This window comes from Brienomyrus brachyistius, chromosome 20 (assembly GCF_023856365.1).
Source record: "Brienomyrus brachyistius isolate T26 chromosome 20, BBRACH_0.4, whole genome shotgun sequence".
Lineage (NCBI taxonomy): Eukaryota > Metazoa > Chordata > Actinopteri > Osteoglossiformes > Mormyridae > Brienomyrus > Brienomyrus brachyistius.
The window spans coordinates 15,658,253-15,684,564 of NC_064552.1; the positions used below are offsets into that span (position 1 = coordinate 15,658,253).

Here is a 26,312-nt window from a genome sequence, read left to right on the forward strand (position 1 = left end):
GTGTAAAGAAGTGCTCTCTCGAATCCATTTTAAAATGTCATCCCGCTAATCACTGAATCCATGTCACAGCATTCGGTCATTTTGCTTTCACTAGAAATGCAGTCAGCGATGGTGTGAACCCCAAGAGGGCTCATGCGTGGGGTCACTCTGCCCACCTCGTATATGATCCTCTGAACCAAGTCGTACTCCCCCTCCAGGGACGAGTCCAGCAGCAAGGCCAGGGGGTTGAACTTGACCCGCATGCCATGGTCGATGCGCTCCGAGCCTGCTTTGCGCAGGTTGGTCCTCTTGCCCTGGGACAGGAGCACAGAGTTTACAGGACACCTCTCAGTCAGCAGGCTGGTGCCCGAAACAAAAAAAGCTGCTTCCGATTGGCTTATTGTAAGTGACCTTGCTAGCAACATGCTAAGATGTATTATTTAGATGAAGTAATCAGCAGTCATTAGCATTAAACATCACCGTAATACTGTTCTATGATTTTAATGGCAAATCAGTGTAAAGAGGTGGTTTGCAAAACATGCAGAGGTGTGGCCTGACAGCTGAATATTGGACCCAAAACAGCTCGGATAAGGCTTTGGTTTTAAAAAAGGATATCTAGAAGAGCTGATTAGGCTGGTGCTACATGGGATCAGTAAGACCAGCATTTCCCAACCTGGTCCTCAGGGACCCGCTGACGGTTCACATTTTTGCTCCCTCCCAGTTCCCGGTAAGCAGAAATGTGTACTGTTTGCGGGTCTCTGAGGACCGGATTTGGAATCACCAAGTCAGAGAAAAGCTGGTGAAACAGGAAGAGGCAGAGAGCTCCTACCGGTGGCAGTGTGACTTGCCCAGTGACTTCTGGAGGCTGCAGGCTGAAGGTGTCCTCTCCCAAGGGGTCCTGGTCCCTGGTGCTGGGGTACGGTGGAGGAGGGTAGGGGGGATACTCCTCTTGGAGGGCCTCTGGGGGGGGAGGAGGAGGAAGGCTGGGCTCCTGTTGGTCATCCTCAGGGAAGCAAGCGGTGACATCAGCAAAACCATCCTGATTGGGAATGGGGCCTGGGGGGGGCTTAGGAGGGGCATCGTTGTCATTTTGGGGAACCAACGAGGGGTCGGGGGAGTTGAGGCCAAGTAAGGAGTCCTGGCTGGGGACCACGCCCTCAGATATACGGCCGTTACAGGGGGAGGAGCCTCCGCCTAATGCCTCCTCCTCCATGTGGGGCTGATAGAAGGGGCTCGTGGTGATGGTCTCCATGGCAGCCAGGGTGGTCTTCTGGTAGAGCAGCTTCTGTATGTTGGGTCCGCTGGGGCCCTCGGGCTCCGTAATGGAACTACGTTTCTTGAGTGGCCGTGGCGCGTGGTATAGCTTCCTGCGCAGGGCCTCCAGGTCTGAATCGCTCTGGTGCCGGTATGGGTTCGAGATGAAGGGCAGAAGCTTGGTGGGGCTCAGGGGCCGGGGGATGCGCTCCGCCTCTTGGCCCTCGCCAGCCACAGCGCTGCCCCCACGGTCCACCTCTGTCTCTGCCACCAGGGGGCGCTCCTGGTTACCGCCATCCGGAGACTGGGACTGCTGCCCGCTTCCTGGAATGACTGGCTTCCCGTAAACTGTGGAGGAGGGAAAAGCACAAGCTGGAAACGGGAGACGGTGCCAAAAAGAGTCTGGTTTTATTCGCTCGCAGAGAAGCACCATGGGAGAGGATCAGTTACGGCGGAGAATAACCAAAACGCGGAATGTTAAAGGCGCGTTTGGACATTACTGCTCAACAGACACACAGAAGACGCATCACGGATCCGCCTTCATTCCTACTCAGGGACGGCAATAAAACAACCTTCCAAATATGCAGCAATCTGACCTACATTCAAGTTAATTAAGATTGCAATTAACACATAGCTCCCGGAAAAATGAAATAAGATAATTCTGCAATGCCTCATTTAGGGAGGAATCTTCATTTTTAACCGGAATTCTCACGCAGCTGACATAAGGGTGGGACAGCCTACGACAAAATGTCACCAGAAACAATTAAAACATTAGTGCAACATTTAATCTCAGATTATCCGGCAGATTCTGCCATCCCAGTCCTACTGCGATGATCTTTTCCGAATGTGTATATTGTATACACACACTCAGACATTCACTATAACTCCATTTGGTTAACTGTAAGCATCTATATTTACATTTTATTATTTTTATCAGATGCTGGGGTCAGAGAGCAGGGTCAGCCAGCATCAAGATCCCCTGGAGCATTTAAGGTTCACAACCTTTTCCCTGAACCCAATGCCAGCTATGGGGTTTGAGCCCATGACCTTCTAGACACTGCCAGATATCCTTAATATACTGCACACTGCATATTTCAAATCATTGTGAAAAGTGTTGTTAATGACATTTTACACATCACAAGTAATGTACCTTCTTCACAGGAAATTTACCCTTGAAATGCAAATCATCGTATTAAGGTACCATAAAACAGACGCTATAAAGATCCTGAAATGGAACCTTACTGATTACATAGTACCACAAAATCCACAGAGAGCCATGATTTAAGGTTTAAATTTAGCAACAGGACAAAGAAAGCCTGGCTCTAAAGTATGACAATAATCATAAAATGCTGCCCTGTATTTTAAAGCGAGTAATATCCTGTCCACAGGCTTTAAACTCAATCATAATACCGGCATCCCGATGCCATGATTACACAATTAAAATACCTCAGCAATTATCATCTCTGTTCATCTGAAAAGCATCTCACTAAACCTCCTTCCAGGTTTTGGCAGCAATATAGACCCAGAATTTCAAAGCCCATTTCGCAAAGTTTACTTTGAATTAAGGTAAAAATCGTTTTAAAAATGTCAATATTTCTCTGCTCTACAATAAGGAGGGTAACAGCATAATTGTCACATTGCCACCTAAGACAATCTGTTTCGGTATAGAGAGACCAGTACCTACAAACAGAAATACCCCATAATACCCTTATGTACCCCAAGCTCACTGCACACCTGATGGCAACTTATCACCCCAGTAACAGGTCAGAAGAAAAGACGGCGGTTTATGATTCGGACAAAGAGAACCAATCCCAAAACCGTCCCCGAAGATGCTGTTCCTCGTGCAGGAGAGACACGTCTGCAGTACGCATCAACGGAAGGCTATGCTCGGAAACGAGCGCGCTTCGTTCGGTCTCCCTCCAAGGCCCTCTCTCACTGGGACGCTCCTGTTTATTAACGCGAACGGAGAGATCAAACCCGCAACCCCGCAGACTTAATCAAAGGGGAGGTGAAAGAAGTTCTTGGTGCTAAACACAGATTAAAATGGGGGAAGGTGGGCAGGGACATTCATCAAGCCTGGCGTGGGAGACTGTCCAGATCCACCTAGAGCGAGGTGCAAATTTAAATAAAAAAAAAGGGGGGGGGGTCTCTAGAAATGGGGGTGTTTGAGCCAGCTTTCTGCGAGGTGGGGGGGACTCACCGCGACTCTGTGCACGTGGTAGCGCCCCCTGCAGGCTCTTGCCGCCCTGCTGCGTGTACATAGAGTAGATGGAGCTGGCAGCCACCGTGGGGGGCTTGTGGAAAGGCTGGGGGCTGGGCTCCTTGGGGCCGGGCAGCTCGGGCGTGAAGGGCCGCACAGTGGCCGCCGGGGGGGCCTCCTGCTTACAGGGTAGGGTCATGCTCTGGAGGGGGGGCAGGGGGCCCCGCAGGTGCAGCGAGCCGGCCTTGCCGGGGAAGGTGCCCGTGTTCAAGGTCGGCATGCTGTAGACGGACTGGCCAGGCAGGCTGGCCTTGGGCTTGGGTTTGCTGGGCACCGGTGGTGGGACTTTGGCCAGACCTTTGGTGCCGTTCTATTGGAGAAGAGAAAGCAGCAGGATAAAGCCAGCGCTCGTCACTCAAAAGTATGGTGACATCTATGTCTATTCATTCATATACATATACATATACACACACACACACACACACACACACACACACACACACACACACACACACACACTCTGAGAGTTAATCATAACGCTTAAAATTCCGTTAACGAGGGACGAGAAGCAGAATATCACGATATATGCCATATTTCTCAATGGATACATTATGCTACAAAAAACACAGGAAGCAAATGGACAGTATCGTCCACAGGCCATGGCGCGTACCTGCATCTCCCGCAGGTCCTCGCAGCTCCGGTTATGGTGCAGGGAGGCAGTGAGGGCCTCCCCTGCCTTGAACGTGGCCCCTGAGCGAGACCTCTTACTATCCCTTTTGGAAATGTCCGGGTCCTCTGCGGGGAAGGCTGAGGACAGAAGGGCGGAGGTGAGGTTGTTATTCATGGGAAAGCCGAGAGTGGGGCCTGGCGGGAGACGCTCGGTTAGCGGGCAGGGGGGGGGTTCTGGGGGCTAACAGGAGCAGGTTACCCGCGTCGGGGGAGGCCCGCGGGGGGGCGGGGGAGCCGTGACTGCCGCCGGACTCCGTGCTGGAACTGCTCCAGTCCGCCAGCTTGGCCGGTTGAGACCCGACACCTGCACATATCCAGCAGGAATGAGCGACGTTTAGTTAAACCATCGCAGGCTGGCCTGCCCTGCTCTGCACCTGCTCCAATCTGGCCGTCCGTAAAACCGACATCACCCCACCTAAAGCTCTATGATACTGTTCAATTACAAACTGAATGCTTCAACTTCTTACATTTTAAATAATGTACCTACACATGACGACTTCCACTACGTATTATTTGGGTGATAAAAACCATTAACCAGTAAGGTACACGGGTAACTGTTGCACTGTCCCAGTGCCTTTAAGATAACAATTCCATCAATTTCAGCGAATGAGGAGGATGATGAAACATTTGAAATAATGACATAATTAGGCGGTAACTGAGCTGAAGGTGAGGCTGTTTAAAATCGGTGTTTTGAATCGAAAGGTCATCATGCAACGTTAATTAATCGATATTAAAGGTCCGTAAGGCGGCGAAGTGTGACAAATGCTTACAATCAGGGAAATATAGATTCAGCACTTCGGAAAAAAAAAGGAAAATGATTAAATCAAAATTAGTTGTCTGAGGGAATCCCAGGCCGTACCTAAAGGGGGTTTGCTGGGGACCCCCGGCGATGCCCTGGCCTGGACCTTCAGAGGGGCCTCCTGCATGGGCAGCGTGGACGTCCCGTCGGGGTAGGCAGGCTTCACCAGCAGCTCGTGCCGCAACTGACCGCGCGGCATGGTGGAGAACTGGATGTACGGGCCCACGGCGGCAACTCTGGACGTGCCGGCCTGCTGGGGGGGGTGCCCGTCTGTGTGAACCTGGGTGGAGGGGGGGTGGTGATGCTTCTTTTTTAAAATAAAATGACATCTTTTTGAGGGTCATTCTGGCTCAACTCAAAAAATGGTCCACGATCGACCACCTCGGAACTGATCCATTTTGTGGCATTTTGTTTGTCCCTCAGCCAATATGAAAAATCCAAAATGTCTCCTAGCTCATATAGTTTAGGAGTTATACTGGATTGACATTCAATGAAAATTTCCCTTTAGGGTTAGCCATTTTCAGATCCTGTATCTTTGCAAGGGTAACACCTAGGCGAAAATGTATTTATTTTATCTTGTAGCACGTACCCAATCTAAGATTTAAAAATTCTTTCTCTGCCCTGTGAAGAGGCCAGGAATCTCATGGGGTACTAAAGATACTGTCACTTTCATTGTGTCATTTGAAAGTTCTAGGTTCCCTTTAGTACATTTAAAAAAACAGAATGGTGTTTTCTATGTTGAGGGTTTTATTGAACTTCAATAAAACCCTTAAAACAAAAATAAAACCCTTAAACTCACAATGAAACCCTTAAAACAGACTGAGGGTCACTGTGATGCACGTTTCACAGCTGGGTGCCTAAATTACAATCACAGGCTCCTCTCATTGTCGCTGCATTAAAAACTTCTTAATTCTCCATTAAAAAGCATCTTATTTCAGTCAAAACTGCTTCCTTCTCCTGCAATCAGACCTTCAGAATCTCCTCGAATTTTCCTGTCCCAGATAGGAGACAATGGAACACAGCTCAAACTGAACTCTGACTGCCAACAGTTAAAGTAAACAGGATGAACATTTCAGAAGGGGGGAAAAAGGCAGCGAGACCAACCATCCCTGCAGTGCGGATATCCGCAGCTTGCTGATTTTTAAAAGTGCGTTTTCTCAAAGAACTTCTGAAGTTGCAGTTTCCATGGGAATACAGTCAGGACCTACACAACCATCCCAAAATGAGACGCAGTGTGTTTACTGCCACACACATAACCAAATAGCACAGAAAGCTAATTTACTGTAGAAAATATTAATTTTGATTTATGTGCAAGTCTTAGGATTCAGTCATTAGAATTAATCAGAACGTAAAGAACCGAGTTGACTTTCCAAAATACAGATATTATTACTAGATAAGTCATACTTGGCTATAGCTTATTTTGGGTAAATTTTCAGCTCCTCTTGCTTTATAAATATCACAATATTTATGGCAAACATTTCACATATTGCAATGTGATTTTTTTCGAAAATTGCGCAGTCCGAGTATATAAAAATCTAAGCGTTTTAATAAAGCTTCCTTTGAGGCAGAGCTGCGGTTCTGGCTGCGTTCTGTACATTTCATTTCACAGTTCTGACGCCAGTAGCTTATTGTATACATAAAAGCAACACATCACCACTTCCCAGCCAATAAACCGTTATAGCAGAGAAAACAATAAGCTCCTACCTTCACATAATTACACATTGTCTGTTTTCTGGGGCCGGAACCCTAACAGAACCTTGGGAGAGCTTATGGTGCAGTGCCAGGTTCCAGTTGCCATGGAGAAGACCTGGCCACACCCACACCCCCACAAAGGCCACGCCCACACTCATCCCCTACAAAGGACACGCCTATGGCCCGTCTCCACTCACAGGTACGTTCTCCTTCTGCTGCAGCGCTACCTTCTTCTTCCAAAGCCGGTCGCGCAGCTCGTTGACCCGCTTGTCCATGGCCGCCACCTCCAGGTTACGCTTGTTTAGCCGCTCCCTCTGCTCCTGCAACTTGGAGCTCTGCTCCTGGTTCAGCTTGTTCCTCAGCTGGAATGGGAGAAAGACAGACCCTTCAAAGTGGGAAAACCCATGGCCGGGAAGTCTGACCAGACTTCCCCGGATCACAGAAGGTGGCCGACACGAGCAGCGGGTGGCTTGTGATGTCAGCACGCCGGCCCAAGATGCCGAATGCTCCCTCATCTCCACCTGGAGCTCCTTGTAGAGGCGATCCAGCTCCGCCACCGAACTCTGGCTGTCGTGGAGGGTGTCCATCCGGCCGTTCCTCAGCATCTCCAGCTGCCGGCTGAGCTCCTCCACCTTGGAGACGGCCAGGACCAGCTCCCGCTGCTTTTGCTGGAACAGGCTGCTCATCTGCTCGATCTCCTCCACTGCAGAAACACAGACGTTTCAGCCAGGCTTCGTAACGACAAGGTTCGTGCTCACGGAAGCAGTTTCTCGGTCTGCTGGGATCACTCATCACCTCCCTACCATCACCTTCAGGCCAAAACAGGTCATGGTGCCTCCATGCAACATATGCAATAAACACCTGTCTCTCTCTCTCAAGCTGACTTAACCCAATACAAATACACACCCCCAATAAAAATACACTTCCCCAAAATCTTTCATCACACCCCTACTTTTAACTGTATGACCTCACTTTACACACTGCCCAGAAAAGCTTCGGGGAACAGGGACAGTTTCTGGATTTCAGATACAGCATTAACATCCATCATTTTAAGAATCAAGGGGAGCTACAGAACTAAGCCACTTTCCTATTGAAGGGGCAGCACAGTCTTCCAACAGCCAATCATGTGACAGCATCCTAACCCAATCAGGCAGCCAGGGAAGCCCAGCGTGCTGCAGTCTGTAGTCCAGGCAGCCCTACATTATTCCTCCCAGCCACTAATCAGGGAGCGGCACAGATTCGGCTACTGCCTGGGAAGCAGGACCGATCAGGTAAGCACCAGGAATTATGACTGAACTTCAAACCAGAAAAGTGTACATCAAACCTTTTAAAAAAATATATTAAAAAAATTAAAATAAATCAAACCCCATAAACATATACAGAGTTGCTAGGTTACAGAAAGGTTTCATACAGACTGTAGCTCTCAGTATACGTGTATTCTGGCCCCTAGGTGCGCGCTGGTGTGCGTTCTGGCCCCTAGGTGCGCGCTGGTGTGCGTTCTGGCCCCTAGGTGCGCGCTGGTGTGCGTTCTGGCCCCTAGGTGCGCGCTGGTGTGCGTTCTGGCCCCTAGGTGCGCGCTGGTGTGCGTTCTGGCCCCTAGGTGCGCGCTGGTGTGCGTTCTGGCCCCTAGGTGCGCGCTGGTGTGCGTTCTGGCCCCTAGGTGCGCGCTGGTGTGCGTTCTGGCCCCTAGGTGCGCGCTGGTGTGCGTTCTGGCCCCTAGGTGCGCGCTGGTTTGTGTTCTGGCTGTGACCCCGCCCATATCCTAAGGCTCTCAGCCTGATTAGCTGGCAGAGTGCTGGGTCCAGGGATGGTGGCTCACCCAGCTTGCTGTTGCTGAGGCGCTTCTGCTCCACCTGGCCGCGCAGGTTGCGCACCGCCTTCAGCTTGGCCTCCTGGCTCTCGGCGTTCTCCCGCAGGCGGCGCAGCTTTTCCTGCTCCACCGCCTGCTGCTGCCGCTGCTGCTCCTGCTGTTTCAGGTGTCGCAAGCGCTGCTCCTGCAAGCATCCAGAGAGGGCGCCTTCAGCATCCTGGCTATGTCAGCGAGACAACCGGCATGAAGGGCCTCGTTCAACGGCCCCACGATAGGATTTATCTTCCTGTAATGGGATTCGAACCCACAGCCTTCCGGAACCTCAACCCACTGAGCTTCATACCACCCCACGTTGCCCTGGAATTCTGCAGCCGGTTTGACCTTGGCGCCTGAACAAGAGAGTACGTTCTCTGATGAGGTAATGTATTCAGCAGAGGCTCGTATAATGACCTCCTCCTGCACCCTGAGGTACACAGACAGGAGAATACGGAGGCTCCCCGACTCCTGCTCGCTTTACCCGTCCTTCTGCTGTCCTCATCTCATTACTCCCTGCATCAGGGATGCCATATCAGCAGGATGGACAACCGAGTCAGTCCTGCGTCCCTCCCTACTCTGTGTAACAGCCTGCCCCCCCTCAGTACGGTTTTCCCCTGCGTGCCCCCCACCCCCACAGATCCCCTCTCTACCTTAGAGGCCAGGAGTTGCTGCTGAGCTTCAATCTGCTGCTGCTGTCGGGCGGCCATCTCCTGCAGCTCTGCCAAGGTCATGTCTATGTGGGGCGCCACCACCTGGGCAGGGCGGGAAGTCCAGGTGGTTTTTAGAAATCCAAAATGTAGCAGCTCCATTCACAGCCATCAGGTGACTCCCCAGGCTATAATGGAACCCACCACTGTGTTTATCTTTCAGCGTGTGGGAGTGAATCTGATTACTAACACACACAAGTGGGTGCGAACTGAAAAGCTGCATGTCTTAGTGAGCCCCTCTGCTGCACACATGCCCAGCGACACCCCCTGACCGAGCGGCCCAAGCTCACCCCATTCTCCATGCGCCTGTCTGTGCCCGTCTTCACTCCATTCCGCTTAGCCATGTGCTCCTGTGTCCTGGACCCACCTACGGTAACGACGAGGGAAGAACTCCGTTTAATAGCAAAGTGATTCCCGCACGGCTATAAATAACCGTTTCAAGGGGCTCTTTGAGCAAGTGGTTGGGTCACATGGAGGTTAATGAGCCAACAAAGAGGTTCAGATGCTTATCGAGCACAAAAACCGCCTGTCACCCTGAGCCCCTTCCCAGGGTTTACGATCCGGTCTTGGGCACAAAAGGGGCTTCACAAGAGAGCCACTGTGAGTGGTTTAGCGAAAATAAACATCAATACTGCAGCCCTCGGGAAGTAAGAGAAGAGCTTAGACCAACAGAATGGCATCAGAATGAATAAAAAGGGTAAAATGCAGGGAAAAGCACAAGCGAGCGAGCTCCAGATTGCAGGCTGCACCGTCATGCTTAACGTAAACACCGTGCAGGTCACCACCACATCTCTGTAAACACAGTAAGGGCACCAGACACCCTGCACATGCGAGTACGGCGCTGGCGTTACTGCTCAAAACAGGAAGCATGAGTGATGTAAGCAGGAACACCTCTACTGTTTATGGGGATCAACTGGAAACAAAAAACACAGTTGCACATGACTGTCCTGATGATCAATGCTTAGTTACGGAAACCACACAATCTGCTCTGGCCGACCTTCAGACTTACCGAGAAGGAGGAGAAGGAGCAGAGGAGGAGGAGAGGAAGATCCTTACCTGCGTCGCGACCAGGCGCACGCTCGTGGCGCAGGAAGAAGCGCACCTCTGCCCTCTGATGACCCCAGCGCTGCAGCACGTCCAGCATGGACTCGCTCTCGCCGACAGTGCGTTCTGCAGGGGGACACAGCGTTCAGACAGTAAATCCACCAAGGCCCACGCTTTTCATGGTCTTTCAGGAGCTTAGAAAGTTCTACAGACCATTTCTCACTCAACGGGATTTCCTCAAGCTGCTGAAACAAAAGGACGGAGTCAGCTTAGCGTTACTGTCAACGCATACACTTATGGATCCACAAGTGCGGCCATTTATGGCCCTGGGAACAGCCCATTTTCTTTTTCTCTCAGACCCGGAGAACTCTCCAGTGCTCACTGCACATCTCCAGGGCCCGATTCTGGTCTCCGTCGATGATGCGTGCCGGCGTCTCCGGCTGCCTGCCGCTTCACTGTGCCGACAGGTAACCATGGCAACCATCCACGCAGTGACCTCACACACACAAAAGGTGCAGTGTGTGGTCTCTGAAAAGCTGAAACATGACGCCCGTCTGTTCCCCCTGTGAGAAGTCGACTCGCCCCGACAAAGACTGAATCCACATGAGGGTGCCCAAAAGAGTTGATATGCCTTAATGGGAGTGTAATGACCAGGCCAGGCAGCACACAGATCTCCTTCGAACCCGATACAGTTACAACATCACACAATCGTAACAAGGCAGGCTAAGGATCAGGAGGGGTAAACGGCACCTCAACAAGGAGGCCAACAAGGACACCAACTTGCCAACAAGGATGCGGACCTGCCAGTAAGAATGCAAACATACGAGCGAAAATGCCAACAGACCAACAAGGATGCCAACACAGAATTGCCCTTAACTCTGCAAATCTATCTTTAAAGGTCTGTATGCTTCAATGTGGCAAATCACAAAATTAGGGAAGCATATTCGAAACCTCTAATAAAAGATGGGGCTGGGGAGATAGATGCAAATATGATAGGGAGGAGAAATCTGAGGATTTTATATCATGATTCATCTTCAAGACATTCACAAGCTACTTTTGATGTGAATTACAGAGATCGCAGTCTTATGCCCTCCTATTAATGCTTACAAATGTCACATGGAATGTCGATAGCCATTAATGTCACTACCCGATCCGTACCACACTTCCTCATCTACCATGCCGATAGCTCAAATACTGAATTGTTATAATACACGAGACCCTGTGAGAGAGACATGTGATATAACTTGGCCAATCAACACAGCCACCTGGTAGGAAGTCATTCAGGTGGTTTGGGAACATAGCACAGATCCCAGAGCCATACAGAGAGAGAGTCACATCAACGGAAGTTCAAAATGCTTGATAGTCATATGGTTCATGTAGACTTAGTTCCACGAAAGGCTTGGTGGGCCATTTGAAAGTGTTTACAGCTGGAACAGTGTGTATAAAATTGTAAATTTTTTAATGATTAATAGTCAATAAATGCATAGATTCATAATATTTCTGCAGCACACTTACGCGTAACATCAATATATTTATTAAAAAGTAAAATTGGGTATTAATAACCTGCCTTGTTGACATGTTTCAGGCTTCCCTTAAAGAGCATGCTGCTGCTGTTTATTGCTGTGAATTTTTTAAATATATTATTATTATCATCATTATTACGTTCTTAAACCAAGAGTAATCATATCCTAATGTTTATTCATATACTTAGAGGGAGAGGAAGGAAGGAAGACACATTTCAAAATTCAGACCAGATGAAATGTTTTCATATTTAATTCATTGTGGTTTCAGAAATCCCATGCCAATTTAGGGCCAGAATAACCCTAATGACTTAATCACTACTAAACTCCAACATGAACAGCATAATGTTTGTTTGTTTTACCCAGGTAGTTGAGAGCACACGCTCCAATATTATATTTAACAAATTCTTAACTCCCACCACTCTGCAAAAAAATTAGTCATATTTAGAACCATTTTTTCTGTAATCCCACAACACTGGAGGATAAAATAGCATTTAGAGAACATAATTAAAAATTAATGGGCTATTCATGGTTCATATCACATAATGCTAACTTTATCCAGTATTTTAGCGTTAACTTTCCCTAAACCTAGTAGTTCAGTAGGAGATAATCCACTAAAATGGATGTGGTGCTGATAATATACAATCTGACTTTTTAAATTTCTTACCCTTTTAAAGCAACTGTATTGTGCATTGTGCTGGTATTTGACGCTAATTTCTGGGAACTATTGACAGGCTCCACGATCCACCATTGTTGTTAAAAAAACACTGTTGGAGTGAATGGAGTCGATGTCCCTTTCTCTCTACACGGCTTTGACACATCCAAGGTGTTATTACTCGGTCTGTAAGACCTGCTCAATTTTTACCTCACACATCTGCATATATAATATTTTCTGGCACTGCCCAATCCGTTCATCATGGAATTTTACAGCAAAACAAATTGTTTACATTCACAGCAAACTACAGGGGTCTCTATTTTGAAAGAACTGCTGGGAATAATTCCGCTGACAAAAAAACAAACAAACAAACAAAAGAAAATCTGTTTTATCTGCTTGTCATATTAGGCATTAACAAACTATACCAAATCTAAAATGCTAGGATCTTCTATCAGACGAAATTGCTGCTATCCTGCAACATTCTATTTTGGCATACTTATAGTTTTGGTTCACTCCGAACTGAAGGGACATATCCGGTCACCGCACCCTGACTGGGATACTAAAGAGACCCATAAACACGCACTCAGACACCAGTACGGGTGCTGGTGAAGATCGCTCACAAGCAGCCGATAAAATGAACCTGGTTTAGTGAAAAGAAATATTAACGGAATCAGGTTGGGTCATGAAAATGTCCTGAAACGATGTGGTACACAATCGGGCACAGTCGTGAAACGTACCGCGAAGTGCGATGTCGTGCATGCTCCGACATGCGAATCGGACATGCGCCCTCTGACATTTCACAAAGTGATGTTCACTGTAAACTATTAATACATCTTAAAAGAAAGCATCCGACAAAACTTCATTTGAAATATTTCAGTTGAACAGAGGATTTAATTAGCATTTTAAAAACAACGCCTTTAACACAATGTTGTGTTTTAAATGGTGCTAAGAGGAGTCCTTAGGGTCGCCTAAGTCAGGGTATATTTGACAGTACATTTCAAAACTGGGAACAAAGGATCACATTGTGATGAGTTTGGGAAGATCACCCACCCCTACACGCATGTGGAGGTTTAAAAAATATTTCGCTGCATAGGATGAGATTGGGAGTCATGGGAAATGGGATCATTAAAGTAGTGTGAAAAAAAAATTTGCCCCCTTCCTGATTTCTTATTCTTTTGCATGTTTGTCACAAAAAATGTTCCTGATCATCAAACACATTTAACTATTAGTTAAATATAACACAAGTAAACACAAAATGCAGTTTTTAAATGATGGTTTTTATTATTTAGGGAGAAAAAAAATCCAAACCTACATGGCCCTGTGTGAAGAAGTAATTGCCCCCTTGTTAAAAAATAACCTAACTGTGGTGTATCACACCTGAGTTCAATTTCCGTAGCCACCCCCAGGCCTGATTACTGCCACACCAGTTTCAATCAAGAAATCACTTAAATAGGAGCTGCCTGACACAGAGAAGTAGACCAAAAGCACCTCAAAAGCTAGACATCATGCCAAGATCCAAAGAAATTCAGGAACAAATGAGAACAGCAGTAATTGAGATCTATCAGTCTGGTAAAGGTTATAAAGCCATTTCTAAAGCTTTGGGACTCCAGCGAACCACAGTTAGAGCCATTATACACAAATGGCAAAAACATGGAACAGTGGTGAACCTTCCCAGGAGTGGCCGGCCGACCAAAATTACCCCAAGAGACAACTCATCCGAGAGGTCACAAAAGACCCCAGGACAACATCTAAAGAACTGCAGGCCTCACTTGCCTCAATTAAGGTCAGTGTTCACGACTCCACCATAAGAGACTGGGCAAAAACGGCCTGCATGGCAGATTTCCAAGACGCAAACCACTATTAAGCAAAAAGAACATTAGGGCTCGTCTCAATTTTGCTAAGAAACATCTCAATGATTGCCAAGACTTTTGGGAAAATACCTTGTGGACTGATGAGACAAAAGTTGAACTTTTTGGAAGGCAAATGTCCCGTTACATCTGGCGTAAAAGGAACACAGCATTTCAGGAAAAGAACATCATACCAACAGTAAAATATGGTGGTGGTAGTGTGATGGTCTGGGGTTGTTTTGCTGCTTCAGGACCTGGAAGGCTTGCTGTGATCGATGGAACCATGAATTCTACTGTCTACCAAAAAATCCTGAAGGAGAATGTCCGGCCATCTGTTCGTCAACTCAAGCTGAAGCGATCTTGGGTGCTGCAGCAGGACAATGACCCAAAACACACAAGCAAATCCACCTCTGAATGGCTGAAGAAAAGCAAAATGAAGACTTTGGAGTGGCCTAGTCAAAGTCCTGACCTGAATCCAATTGAGATGCTATGGCATGACCTTAAAAAGGCGGTTCATGCTAGAAAACCCTCAAATAAAGCTGAATTACAACAATTCTGCAAAGATGAATGGGCCAAAATTCCTCCAGAGCGCTGTAAAAGACTCACTGCAAGTTATCGTAAACACTTGATTGCAGTTATTGCTGCTAAGGGTGGCCCAACCAGTTATTAGGTTCAGGGGGCAATTACTTCTTCACACAGGGCCATGTAGGTTTGGATTTTTTTTCTCCCTAAATAATAAAAACCATCATTTAAAAACTGCATTTTGTGTTTACTTGTGTTATATTTGACTAATAGTTAAATGTGTTTGATGATCAGAAACATTTTGTGTGACAAACATGCAAAAGAATAAGAAATCAGGCAAATAGTTTTTCACACCACTGTATATAGTGATGGTTACACTGGCAGAAAACAATCATGGTGTTCTACTCATCAAATAGAATATAGGTATCAGTTCCACGAACACCATAAAAATACTATAAAAGCTGAAATAGCTAAATTCATGTGGAGAAACAAGCTAACCGTTTAGCTACCTTAGCTGGTCATACACAGCCACACAAACATTTAGAAGCAAATCGGATCTCAATGCTAATTCAGTGATTTATCTAGCAACATACTATCTTTTAAATTCAATTTGTAAACAAACATGAATATTCCAAAGTTTTTAAAATTGGTTTTGGATGCGACTATCCAACAAAACCAAAATGAATAAAAAAATACATCTTCCAACAGCTTCTCCTTGGGGGATGATGCAAGGCGAAGGGGCAACCTAAGTGTGGGACCAGCCACTCACAGGGCATACATGCCCACAAATCCATGCATTTCCTGTTTTTTGATGTGCTGTGTGAGAGTACACAGATTCCGCAGCCCTCAACCCAGGAAGCTACAACTCTTAATGAAACAAACAAGATCAGAAAAGCAGAGCTTAACAGAATGCCAGAATGAAAAAATGATAAAAAAAGAGGAGAGGAAAGAGTCGGGGGAAAGAGCAAGAGAGCAAGAGAGGGGGAGCTGTGTAAATGAATTCAGCAGACCCTCACGCACGGAGCCCGTACAAGAGAGGGCCAGATGGTCAGAAATGCTGGTTAGTCAGGATTTAAGCCCAGCTTCCCATAAGCGGTAACAGCACTGATGGGCAGTTCGTGCGGGTAAACGAGGAAGTTCTTCGCTTAACCACTCGCAAGGTCGTTTTCTCAGCTGGCTGGGAGCCAATCAGCTGGTCCAGCTAAGTCGACCGCACCGCGACCGTAACCGAGCGATCCAAGCCCGCTCTTAGTGCCAGAGACAGTGGTCACGGAGCCCGACGCAGCCACCCGCCCGCCTGCCACCGAAAGCTGCTAGCGAAACAGATTAGGACAAAATTAGCCACCAGTGTTTTATTTTAACCCAATCAGAGGGCAGCAGATGGCTAGCGGGAGTGATTCTTAATGGTGTCACTGCAATGCCGCACCAGTGCTAGCATCACACAGCCATAACCCCACTATGCAGCCTATGCTATTCACACAGCGACTAACACAGTCACTAACACAGAGCAGCAGAAAGTTTTGCAGAATCAGAGACGTCCCCCTCAGCACAAACTGCAAAGCAGAAGCTCCTAGTTAATAAAACATTAAAAGGCTATAGAGGTCAGCATATTCTGTATATAGAAATTACATCATACAAAAAGCTTAAGAACACAATTTATGCTTGTATACAAAGTGTCGCAAATGAACTACACAGAACAGCAATTCACATGCATGTTTAAAGTCCAGAACCTCCTTTGTCCGAATCGGTCCCATCGGGGGGGGGGGGGGGGGGGGGGCTCGGATGCCGGAACTTACCGGATCCACGCCACATCTCGGCCAGGTAACAGTCGGCCTCACCGGTCTCCTTGCAGAGCTCCACCACGTCACGACAGAGTGTCTGCGGTGTAATAGGCACCTCGGTGAAATGCTGCTCATTGTTACTGAGGTACACGGTGAGGAAGACCTGCCAGCGAAGGAGGGAAAGACAAACATCACACGGCGTTTAGGGTCAAGAGCCACACCTCCACCCTCACCGCCCCTGACACCTTCACCTCTCCTTGTCGTCTCTTTCCCAGGTAAATACACACAGGAGCATGACACAGTGGCAAGATTAACAGTCGTCACAATCATGCTTGGGCACCGAACCCATCCCAGCGAGACCACACAGCGTCACCTACTCATGGCAAAAGAGGTCAACCGGCGTCTGCGTTCAAAACCAGGTAATCTTTATTCCTCTATCAGAGAAGGACGACCCACTGAGGAAGGGCAAGGTCCACGCTCGCCGCTCTGGAGAGTCTGACCACGCCGCTGTCATTCCTGACCCTCCTCTGCTGAGAAACGCCAAGGAGACGTGGACGTCACCCCCGTGTCCGATCAGAGGGACTCGCACCCGTGGCTGACAAGCGGCTTCCTGAACAGGAACTCAAACCGACAACCGGTGCAGATTTGAGGCACCTGGCCTAAAGCTCCGTCTCCTTCCTGATGTTGAGCAGATACAGCAATGGGACGAGCGGGGAACCCGGCCGCAGGGACTGAGATCCACGAAATGTGAGGCAGGAGCCAGTCTTCGCAAGTGGGGAGTGAGTGAGTGAGAGAGAGAGAGAGAGAGAGAGAGAGAGAGAGTGAGTAAGAGTAAGAGAGAGAGAGCTGGCGAGCTCGTGACGAAGCGTGCCCGATCCAAGGCTGGACTGCAGCCCAGCACGACCGGCAAACAGATGGGCACCGGGCTGTCCTACACGCACTGCCTCTATAATACCGCGGATGGTAGTGGGGGGTGGGCAAGAGATACGGGGCACTTAGGAAGATGTGAAGAGCACTCTGCAGAGGGAAGGGGAGAGGACGGACATGCAGGGGGTGTGATGACTTGCATATGGCCTGACCACCACAAACACACACACACACACACACACACAGGTGAACTCTGACCTCCATTTCCACCGCCCCCCCCAACATATTTAAATGATTGAGTTCTGTTTCCTACATTTGTCTCTGTTGTCCTTTGCCCATTATTCACTATTCCGTTTTACAGTCACTGCCCTAAACTATTGTGTCAGTAAATGGCACAGCCACTCTAGGTCTCCCCTGCTGGGAAGGGCACTGGAAACAAAGAAACTGAAAAAGCCAGGGATGAAATGAGCAAAACTGAAGAGTGGAGTCAGATAATTCAACACATGATGCCACATCATCTTCAGGTGCATCCAACAAAATACAGCCGAGACAATGAAGAGAGAGAGACAGCGGGCACAACGGATAAACAGAACGATACAGAGAGTGTGTGTGTGTGTGTGTGTTACAGCTCTCTGCCTGTGTCTTTACAGACTTTCATGACTGGGCATTGGCTGACTCACCCGTCACACAAGCCTACGTGAAACTGCTGTTCAGCTCTGGCTTACTTTGCATCCTGATCCTCGCCTAACCCCCCCCGCCCCCCCAAGCAGATCCTCCAAGACACACCGCCGCCTCGTGGAAAGTATCGAAAACGCAAACAGGCTACACACCATGTTTAATGTGTGCTGCACACTGATGGCTTGCCCCAGACCCCCCCTGTGGTTCAGTGAAGCAGGACGCCACGGGGGGGAACCGAGAAGGAGGTAGAGCAAATAACCAGATTTACCCCCCCCAGAGAGAGCAAAGGCGACAGATTGTACGCGAGTACAAAGAATAAGAACACACCCCTGAAAAGAAATTATCTGCCTTATCAGCGTTCAAAGCTAAAGGAGCTGGCGTGCAGAAACAAACAGGAACCACTAATCACATTCTGTTAACTGAAAGTCCTGTTATGCAGCTGTACTTCCTATCTCTTACTCAGTAAACACCCACCACAGATGAAAAGCTCCCTAAAGAGCAGACGACGGAGGGCGCCTGGGGGTTAGGATTAGGAACGGGGGTTTCCCCAGAGGAAACATCACTGCGGAAGGAGGGCCAGAACCAAAATGGCTGCCGATGAAAAAAGTTGGGCGCACGGAAACAAGCCGCGAGGCTAATTCGGGCAATATGACATTTTAAATGGCACCGGATTTCAATGCTATGACATGTGCCTTGGATCCCAATAGCAGCGGTGCTCCTATATCCCGCCACGGCATTCCGTGAATTCAGAAAGTCCTCTACGACCAAGCAGCACGATCTGATTAGTGTGTGTCCAGAAATCCCTCAGTACCAAAGGCACTGCGTCAGGCAGGAAACACCCGAGCCATATGTCATGTGCTGCCGGTGCCGGCGGCAGGCCCAGCCTGACCCCGGGCGACCTCACGCCTGCCAGGAGGGCATTTTGATTGGACAAACCACAAACCAATCTGACAAATCCCGATAGAATGTGACTGTGATCAGAGAAAGAGAGAATACACACAGGAGCATACATACCGCTTAGGGTTGAGCTATATATCAAGGATTTACGACATATCGTACCCATGCGCAGTCATCACATCAAATACGTCAGCACTAATGTTGACAACTCATGGCAAGAATACCAACTCATGCGACACACTCTCTTTGGTGGATATTTTTTTCCCCAGAGTTGTATGACCAAATAGAACTTGAGACTACACCATATTTCCAAAAATCTTCATTGTTAAATCCTGGTTTAATCCTGGTTCTACTGGCAGAAGGTTACACTGAGCAACAGGTTGCTTGCGGGCTCAAATTTGACACGAAAACAATGTGAAGCAGGGAACACTGGGAATGACCAAAAACTAGCCAGACAAAGGGGAGAAGTGACTTTCTAATGCCAGAGATGATTATCAACTTATCCAACAATGCCCATGAATCGGAGGATGACATCATCAAGTGACCTTCAAAAGGAATGGGAAACATTAAGTGGTGTGAATTGTACTGCTTGGAAAAGTTGGTATCAGGCTCCTAGAAGCAGGACTGAAAACCCATAAAGCAAAAAAAGAAGTCCTTCATTAATGAGAAACAGAGAAAAACACATATTTTACACAGAAGTGCACCCAAATTGAGATATTAAACATTTTGTTGTGGTTTCATAAATTCTTTCTGTGAGGTGTAGTTATTTCAGGTGATTTCAGATTTTTCAGATCATTTGTTTCATAAATACGGCATTTCTGCAGCTCTTATACTGTCGCACTGCCCAACCCTGGCCTGTAGGGGGCACACATTCACTACAAGACCATGACTCAGGGATACAAATAACAGGTAAATCAGAACACCTACAGTACTCCATGACAATGGAGACTTCAGGAGTTTTCCAGCACAATCTCCATACCCGCCAGAAGTTCTATGCATAACCAGAAGTAAACGTTTCAGGTCCAGAAAGTAAAAATCCAGACCAATATTTTGTTTCGACCTACCAGTTGAGTACAAATAGTCACAGCCACAGAGGACTCAACTGGTTGGTTGAAACAAAATCTTGGCCTGGAATTTTACTTTCTGCACCTAAAATGTCCACCTCTGCATGCGACTCATTTTCAACACCTGGAGATCAGCTGTCTACTTCTGGCTATGTTCCACTCATCCATCCATCCATCCATCTATTTTTATAAGCACGGTCCCAAACAGGTTGGTTCGATCTAGAGCTTCACTTGAAGAATGCAACAGTGTGAACCACAAACAGGATGCCAGGATGTGGTAAAACATGCCGCATGCACGCGCACTTTCCAAAAGTATTGACACTAAATGAGCACAAAGAGCCTGAAATGAAATTTGTTTATTTCCCATTCATGCCAGAGGACCAGTTACTTAACAAAAACCTCACTGTACACTGCATCACAAGTGAGAGTCATCATTTGTCTTCTCAATAGGAAACAGGTTTAAAGAGCCATTTCAGGAGCAGGAAGCTCAGTCTAACTTGAGCCCATATCTGGATCCAGCATCTAATCCAGGGGTGTCAAACTCCAGTCCTGGGGGGCCGGAGCCCTGTGTAGCTTAGTTCTTTCCCTGTTCCACCATAAATACCACACAGCTCTCGACCTGAATCAATTAGCACAAGGAGTTGAATCAGGTGTGTTAAATGAGGGGAAACCTAAAAATGTGCAGGGCTCTGGCCCCCCAGGACCGGAGTTGGGCTCCCCTGATCCAATCCAACACATTCATTCAATCTGCACCTGGAAACACAATCACTGACAAAGTGAACACAGAGGAACTGCGTGTTCATGCACCTCCGAATCAGCTGCAGCGACTCGGCACTCTGCCACAAACGTCGAATATCATCATTTTCCATCCATCCGATCCTGGGAAGCACAGGGCATCAGGCTGGGGACACAGCGTACATCCCGCACTGTCACCAGGCACACAGTGACAAACAAACACGCAGCAAGGGCAAAGTCACGTACCTCTGCGCCATATAAGGAAACCCACATGAAGACGGGGAGAACATGCAAACACGACATGCATATGGGCAAGCTGCCTGCACTGTGTAGCCATCACAGCCTCTGTCAGATCATCCTTTAATAAAACACTGCAAATACACATTTACAGTGCCATTTTCATATCCACAGCAACGAATGACATATAGCAATAATTTCACGGTCAACTTACTCCACAAAGAGCAAGTTGAGGGAGGCGTAAAGATAATTTCCCTACAGGGGATCAATAAAGTATCAATCAATTTAGAAAGACTAGAGTTTTAAATGTAATTGCTAATTATGATTAAAAGCTTTTCCAGCAATTTTATAAAAATTACAAAATTACATCCTACAGGCAAATCCTCCGTACATCTTAATTTAACAGCAAAAGAAGAAAAGTAGGAAATTACTACTTAAATACCAACAAAGCCAGATGACTGTTTTTCAACAGCAATCCACCCATCACCTGATCAACAGTTGAGTGAGATTTAAAGAACAGCATCAAGCAGCGATATTCAAGAATATCCTAACAAACCACCCAGCTAAAAGCCAGGCCAAGAGTAATTCACATCAATAACAAAAAAAAATAAAAAATCTTCAAAGGAGAAATAGCAGCAATTCCTCAACTTTACGCATGATTAAAAATAATATGGCCAGTTGGTGGTTTCTAAAGTATCCCTCCAAAATCTCACCCAACTGATTTTAGAGGCATAACCAATAAATAATTCTTTTAATGTCAGCCTGGGCCTTTACAGTGTAACATAATTGTGCTGCATCCTTATGGCTTATATGATAAAGATGTTACAAAATAGCAGCCAGAAATGCCTCGTTGGTCAAAATTTGACCAGCATAAATAAATAGGGGGCGGCATGGTGGTGCAGTGGTTAGCACTGTTGCCTCACACCTCTGGGACCCGGGTTCGAGTCTCCGCCTGGGTCACATGTGTGTGGAGTTTGCATGTTCTCCCTGTGTCGTTGTGGGGTTTCCTCCGGGTACTCCGGTTTCCCCCCACAGTCCAAAAACATGCTGAGGCTAATTGGAATTGCTAAATTGCCCGTAGATCTGCATGTGTGAGTGAATGGTGTGTGAGTGTGCCCTGCGATGGGCTGGCCCCCCATCCTGGGTTGTTCCCTGCCTCGTGCCTATTGCTTTCGGGATAGGCTCCGGACCCCCCGCAACCCAATAGGATAAGCGGTTTGGAAAATGGATGGATGGATGGATAAATAAATAGGGAAGGAAACCAGGAATGTGGCCAATGTTTTCACCAATAAACCGAATCCTCAATTGTTTACATCAACTGGACTTTTGAGAAAAACAAAAAAGTATTTTTTTTTCTTAATTTTAATTGTTTTAAGCTCACAGAATGTTTAGTGAAGCACTGCTTAGCTTAAGGTATTTTTTAAACTCTGGAAAACAAGCACCAGTTTGGTGTGTGTGGGTTATGTATATATTACATAGTGGAGGCCAAATGTCCCCAGAATACACATATAAAAATCTGTGACTGCAATCAAACATTAGTTCCGCATTTCCTTTAGTTACTTGCAGTTGGGCCGGGTAGGGGGTTAGGTTAGGATTTGACCATAGGAATGAATGGATGGTCCCCAGAGGTATGGATAAAGGGCTGTGCGTGTGTGTGTGTGTGTGTGTGTTGTCTTTTGTTAAAAAAAAAACCAGGAAGTCCAAACAGGAACCTCGCCCTTTGGGGGAGTCCAGAAGCGATGCTGTTAAGCAGGTTAAAAGGGAATCCTACAGTATTTTGTCACATTCAGTAGATCTTGATGTATTTAGTCATTCAATTCTTTTTAATGGTTCTCCTACCATTCCTCCTTTTAGCCGTTCTTGCCTGAGAGTAGCAAAATTTGGATGAGAAACCAAATTCTACCTTTACTGCTCCAGGCAACAATGCCGTTTTTTTTCCATGGAGGTACGTGGTGCAGTTCGACTGAAAACTATATCTGGGTGGTTTACGGAGTAAGTGTTGCATTTTGAGCGAATCTTAAAGTACTGTTAACTTTGTTTTACTTATTTTTAAAACAATTAAATCACAATGAGGACCCAGTGTTTTGGATTCAAACTATTATTCAATTAAAATGAAGATCCTTCCTTCACACTTCAAGATATAAAAATTTCGTTAATGACTATAAATCAATGGCAAGAATCTATAATATTGTGCAGAAATTCTATAACAAAAACTAAGAAAACAACAATTTGCTGTATTGTGCATAGTCAGGAAAATAAATAAGCTTGTTTCCTTACTGTTGTCAAGGTAATAATGAAAATCACCCTGCAAGCTTAAAATTCCAGAGCCTAACAAAGTGTACAAGCAGCAACCAACCTACATAAGCCAAATTACATACACACACACACACACACACACACACACACACACACACACACACACACACACACACACACACACACACATAAATCTTCTGAGATTAGCAGTTTGTGATACCCCTACAGTAACAGATCGTTATAATAACTCGTGTCATTGTCCAACTAAGTGTTCATCATGCAAAAAACAGTTCATTTGTATGTTCCAGACTAAAAATATTCAGTGAATTGTACAAGATAATGCACCCTTAATGATGATGTTACTATGCTACACTCTAGAATACTTCCAAATAATTAAAAGCCAATATAGAGAATTTTTTTTAACCAAATTCAAATGCTAACAATTAAAACTGAATATGCCATGTAAAAATCCTTCCAAAACACCAGAACTGAAACAGACAAGACACACAATTTAAGTACTAATTATTTGGGTATTTCAAGTACTATGTGTAGACCTATACCAGTTGTTTTCGGTAAACCGTACTTTTTAGAACACTGTCAATATCACTGTGCACTGCTCAGCACTTCACTGCATAGGGATGTAGATGTTTCGAGAACTGCATTTACATCAAATTGAGGAAACTGCCTGCACGGTAAAGAACCACTAAACGATAAAAGAGAAATGGAAGGACATGACCAGTGCTGCATCATTTCAGAGAATAAGGCAACATCTTCACGTTCATCTAGAGGTAGATGAGGCAGGTTTAGTTATTCATTTTCTGAACAGATTGATTCTTCTTGCTAGGATTTTAACATGGTAACTGGAAATTGCGTGAAAACAACAGAGCTACAAGGAGATCTAGAGGCCTGGTCATCCTAAGAATAACCCGAGGGGCTCCTGTACTGTTATTTCCTGCCATTCACATCAGTGTTTTCCACGAGGCTATTGTGACGTTGCGGTTACCATGGAAACCGTGAATGTAAATTGATAACAGGAGAACGTTTCTATGGTACAGAGGTTAATTAGTATGCAAGCTGCTTATAATCCAATGCCATAGGTTAGTTTTCGGAATGACCAGTTATGATTGTGGCTATATGACATCCGTTTATGGAGTGGACAGATGACACACTCGTCTGTTTTGAAAGGCTGTTCTGTTGTCTCCTAAAGGAATTGCTTTTATAGTGTTTTATAGATTGTTACTTTCTGTTATTTGCAGTGGGTATTTGTTACAGAAGTATGAAAAAACGTGGACAGAAAGCAGTATATTCTGCTGCTAAAATGCATCTGTTTACATGCAGAACAAGCTAAGAATTAATCACCCAGCAAACAGGGAGCAAGAGCTCAGAAAGAATGAAGTTTGTAACACGACGTGTCTGGTATGTCCAAACAATATATTATAAAGGTAATACCAGTCATAATTACCCTGTATACCCACCCGAAAGGTATTTACATTGGTAACCACAGATCTGGATACAATATAACCAATTAAGATTCACAACACGACTCGCACTCCTTATTCTGCTTGATTTCTGTTAACGATTGATATTAAAATCATAATTAGTCCAGTTACACCCGTTAAATCTGGCCTTTAAATACAATTATATTTAATAGCCTATGTCACCATCGCAAAAGCGATCCTGGAGAAACGTGCTCATAAACCGCTGCAGCAAGCACACAGAGATACATAAGCATGTAAAAGACATAGCGATTCAAACACATTTCAAAATACATAAGCATGCAAGAGAGACATAGTAATTCAAACACGCGATTTTACAATAACGTAGAGCAGTCCATTTTCATGTAAGAAAACCAACCTAAAACAGCAATAGATAAAAATATTCTACGAGAACGATGCACTGATAAAACAATAATACATATAGCCATTGTTTGTCTTCAAATAAATAATAAATTGAAAACTCACCGGCATCATTTTGGTTCCGTACCGCATTTAAATCGCCCCTTTAAATACAAAAGCGGCGGATGGTGAAACGTGACTATTGTAATAATTGAATAAGAGCTCTAATGCAGCCGCAAACCCGATGATGCCGCTGGCCGATCGTCGGTTTGCCACTGTCTTTTATCCCTCTTCGCGCCTCTGGAATTAACCTTGAGAATACATATGTCGGCTTTTTTTGGTCCATAGACCACAACGACAGTACGGGGTCCGCTTCTTGTGCTCCGTTGAAACCTGTTGCAGCCGCACGACCAGGCCTCCCCGCATCAACTAAAGTTTTCCCGCAGCCGCTCCTTACAATGATCTGTAATTCGCAATACGGCGCGATCGCTTACATTTACGCCAAGGCGACTGGTCTTCCTTAAAGCCGCACTTATTCTGGGTAAGATATAAAAACCTTATACCCCCAACTCGAGCAGCGATCCAGCAAAAAAATCTCCTTGGATGCAGCCCGGCCCATGCGTGACGTTTCCCTTTTGCAGATTAATCCATGTGGGATTTAAACTCCTCCTAGCAGAACAGACCGAACCCTCCGGAAACATATGATCGGATGCAAGCAAAATCTGTGCTGTCAAAGTAAAACAAAGAACAAAGGAATGAACAAACAACTGCTTTGGGTTGTTTTGCTTGAGAGCCTTTTCAATTTTTTTTTCACGGAGAAGCGTGCAACTGAACACTACCCTGTAGCGACTCGGCTGGGGGCAGCCCAAAGTACCCTCTCCCCCCTGTCATGGAAAACCCCCACCGGAGTCGCCGCAAAACGGTTATATATGTTTGGTGACAGGTCTAAACACCGGGACTGTAATATGATTTACTGAGCAAACTTTTGCTTATAATATTACTAACATAACCATGTACTCGAATAATCTTAATCAATGCACGACAAGTGAAATAGATCAAAAACCTCCAGAAATATATACGCAAAATTACTTTGCGACATTTCTTTATTACCATAATGATCTTAAAAGTAAGCTCTTACACTGAGTATATGAATACATCCCATGAAAAC

General features: G+C 46.2%; 1 protein-coding gene across 4 annotated transcripts in view; it reads right to left on the reverse strand.

The window, feature by feature from the left end:
• LOC125715404 (apoptosis-stimulating of p53 protein 2-like) overlaps positions 1 to 25,859 on the reverse strand; it is a 30,176-nt gene extending 4,317 nt beyond the window's left edge. Inside the window, exons 1-14 of one of the 4 annotated variants that reach the window (XM_048986836.1) lie at positions 25,271 to 25,859; positions 16,591 to 16,738; positions 10,263 to 10,376; positions 9,497 to 9,573; positions 9,150 to 9,251; positions 8,473 to 8,647; positions 7,175 to 7,356; positions 6,851 to 7,015; positions 5,022 to 5,241; positions 4,362 to 4,466; positions 4,104 to 4,240; positions 3,434 to 3,803; positions 809 to 1,581; positions 156 to 293 (exon numbers count right to left, since the gene is read on the reverse strand). In XM_048986836.1, the coding sequence (XP_048842793.1) occupies positions 156 to 293; positions 809 to 1,581; positions 3,434 to 3,803; positions 4,104 to 4,240; positions 4,362 to 4,466; positions 5,022 to 5,241; positions 6,851 to 7,015; positions 7,175 to 7,356; positions 8,473 to 8,647; positions 9,150 to 9,251; positions 9,497 to 9,573; positions 10,263 to 10,376; positions 16,591 to 16,738; positions 25,271 to 25,297 (2,733 nt within the window). In that variant the 5' untranslated portion in view covers positions 25,298 to 25,859. Of the gene's footprint in view, positions 1 to 155; positions 294 to 808; positions 1,582 to 3,433; positions 3,804 to 4,103; positions 4,241 to 4,361; positions 4,467 to 5,021; positions 5,242 to 6,850; positions 7,016 to 7,174; positions 7,357 to 8,472; positions 8,648 to 9,149; positions 9,252 to 9,496; positions 9,574 to 10,262; positions 10,377 to 16,590; positions 16,739 to 16,952; positions 17,515 to 25,270 lie in introns of those variants that run through there. The other 3 variants (XM_048986839.1, XM_048986838.1, XM_048986837.1) reach the window with 3 other exon arrangements.
• Between the last annotated feature and the right edge of the window lie 453 nt (positions 25,860 to 26,312).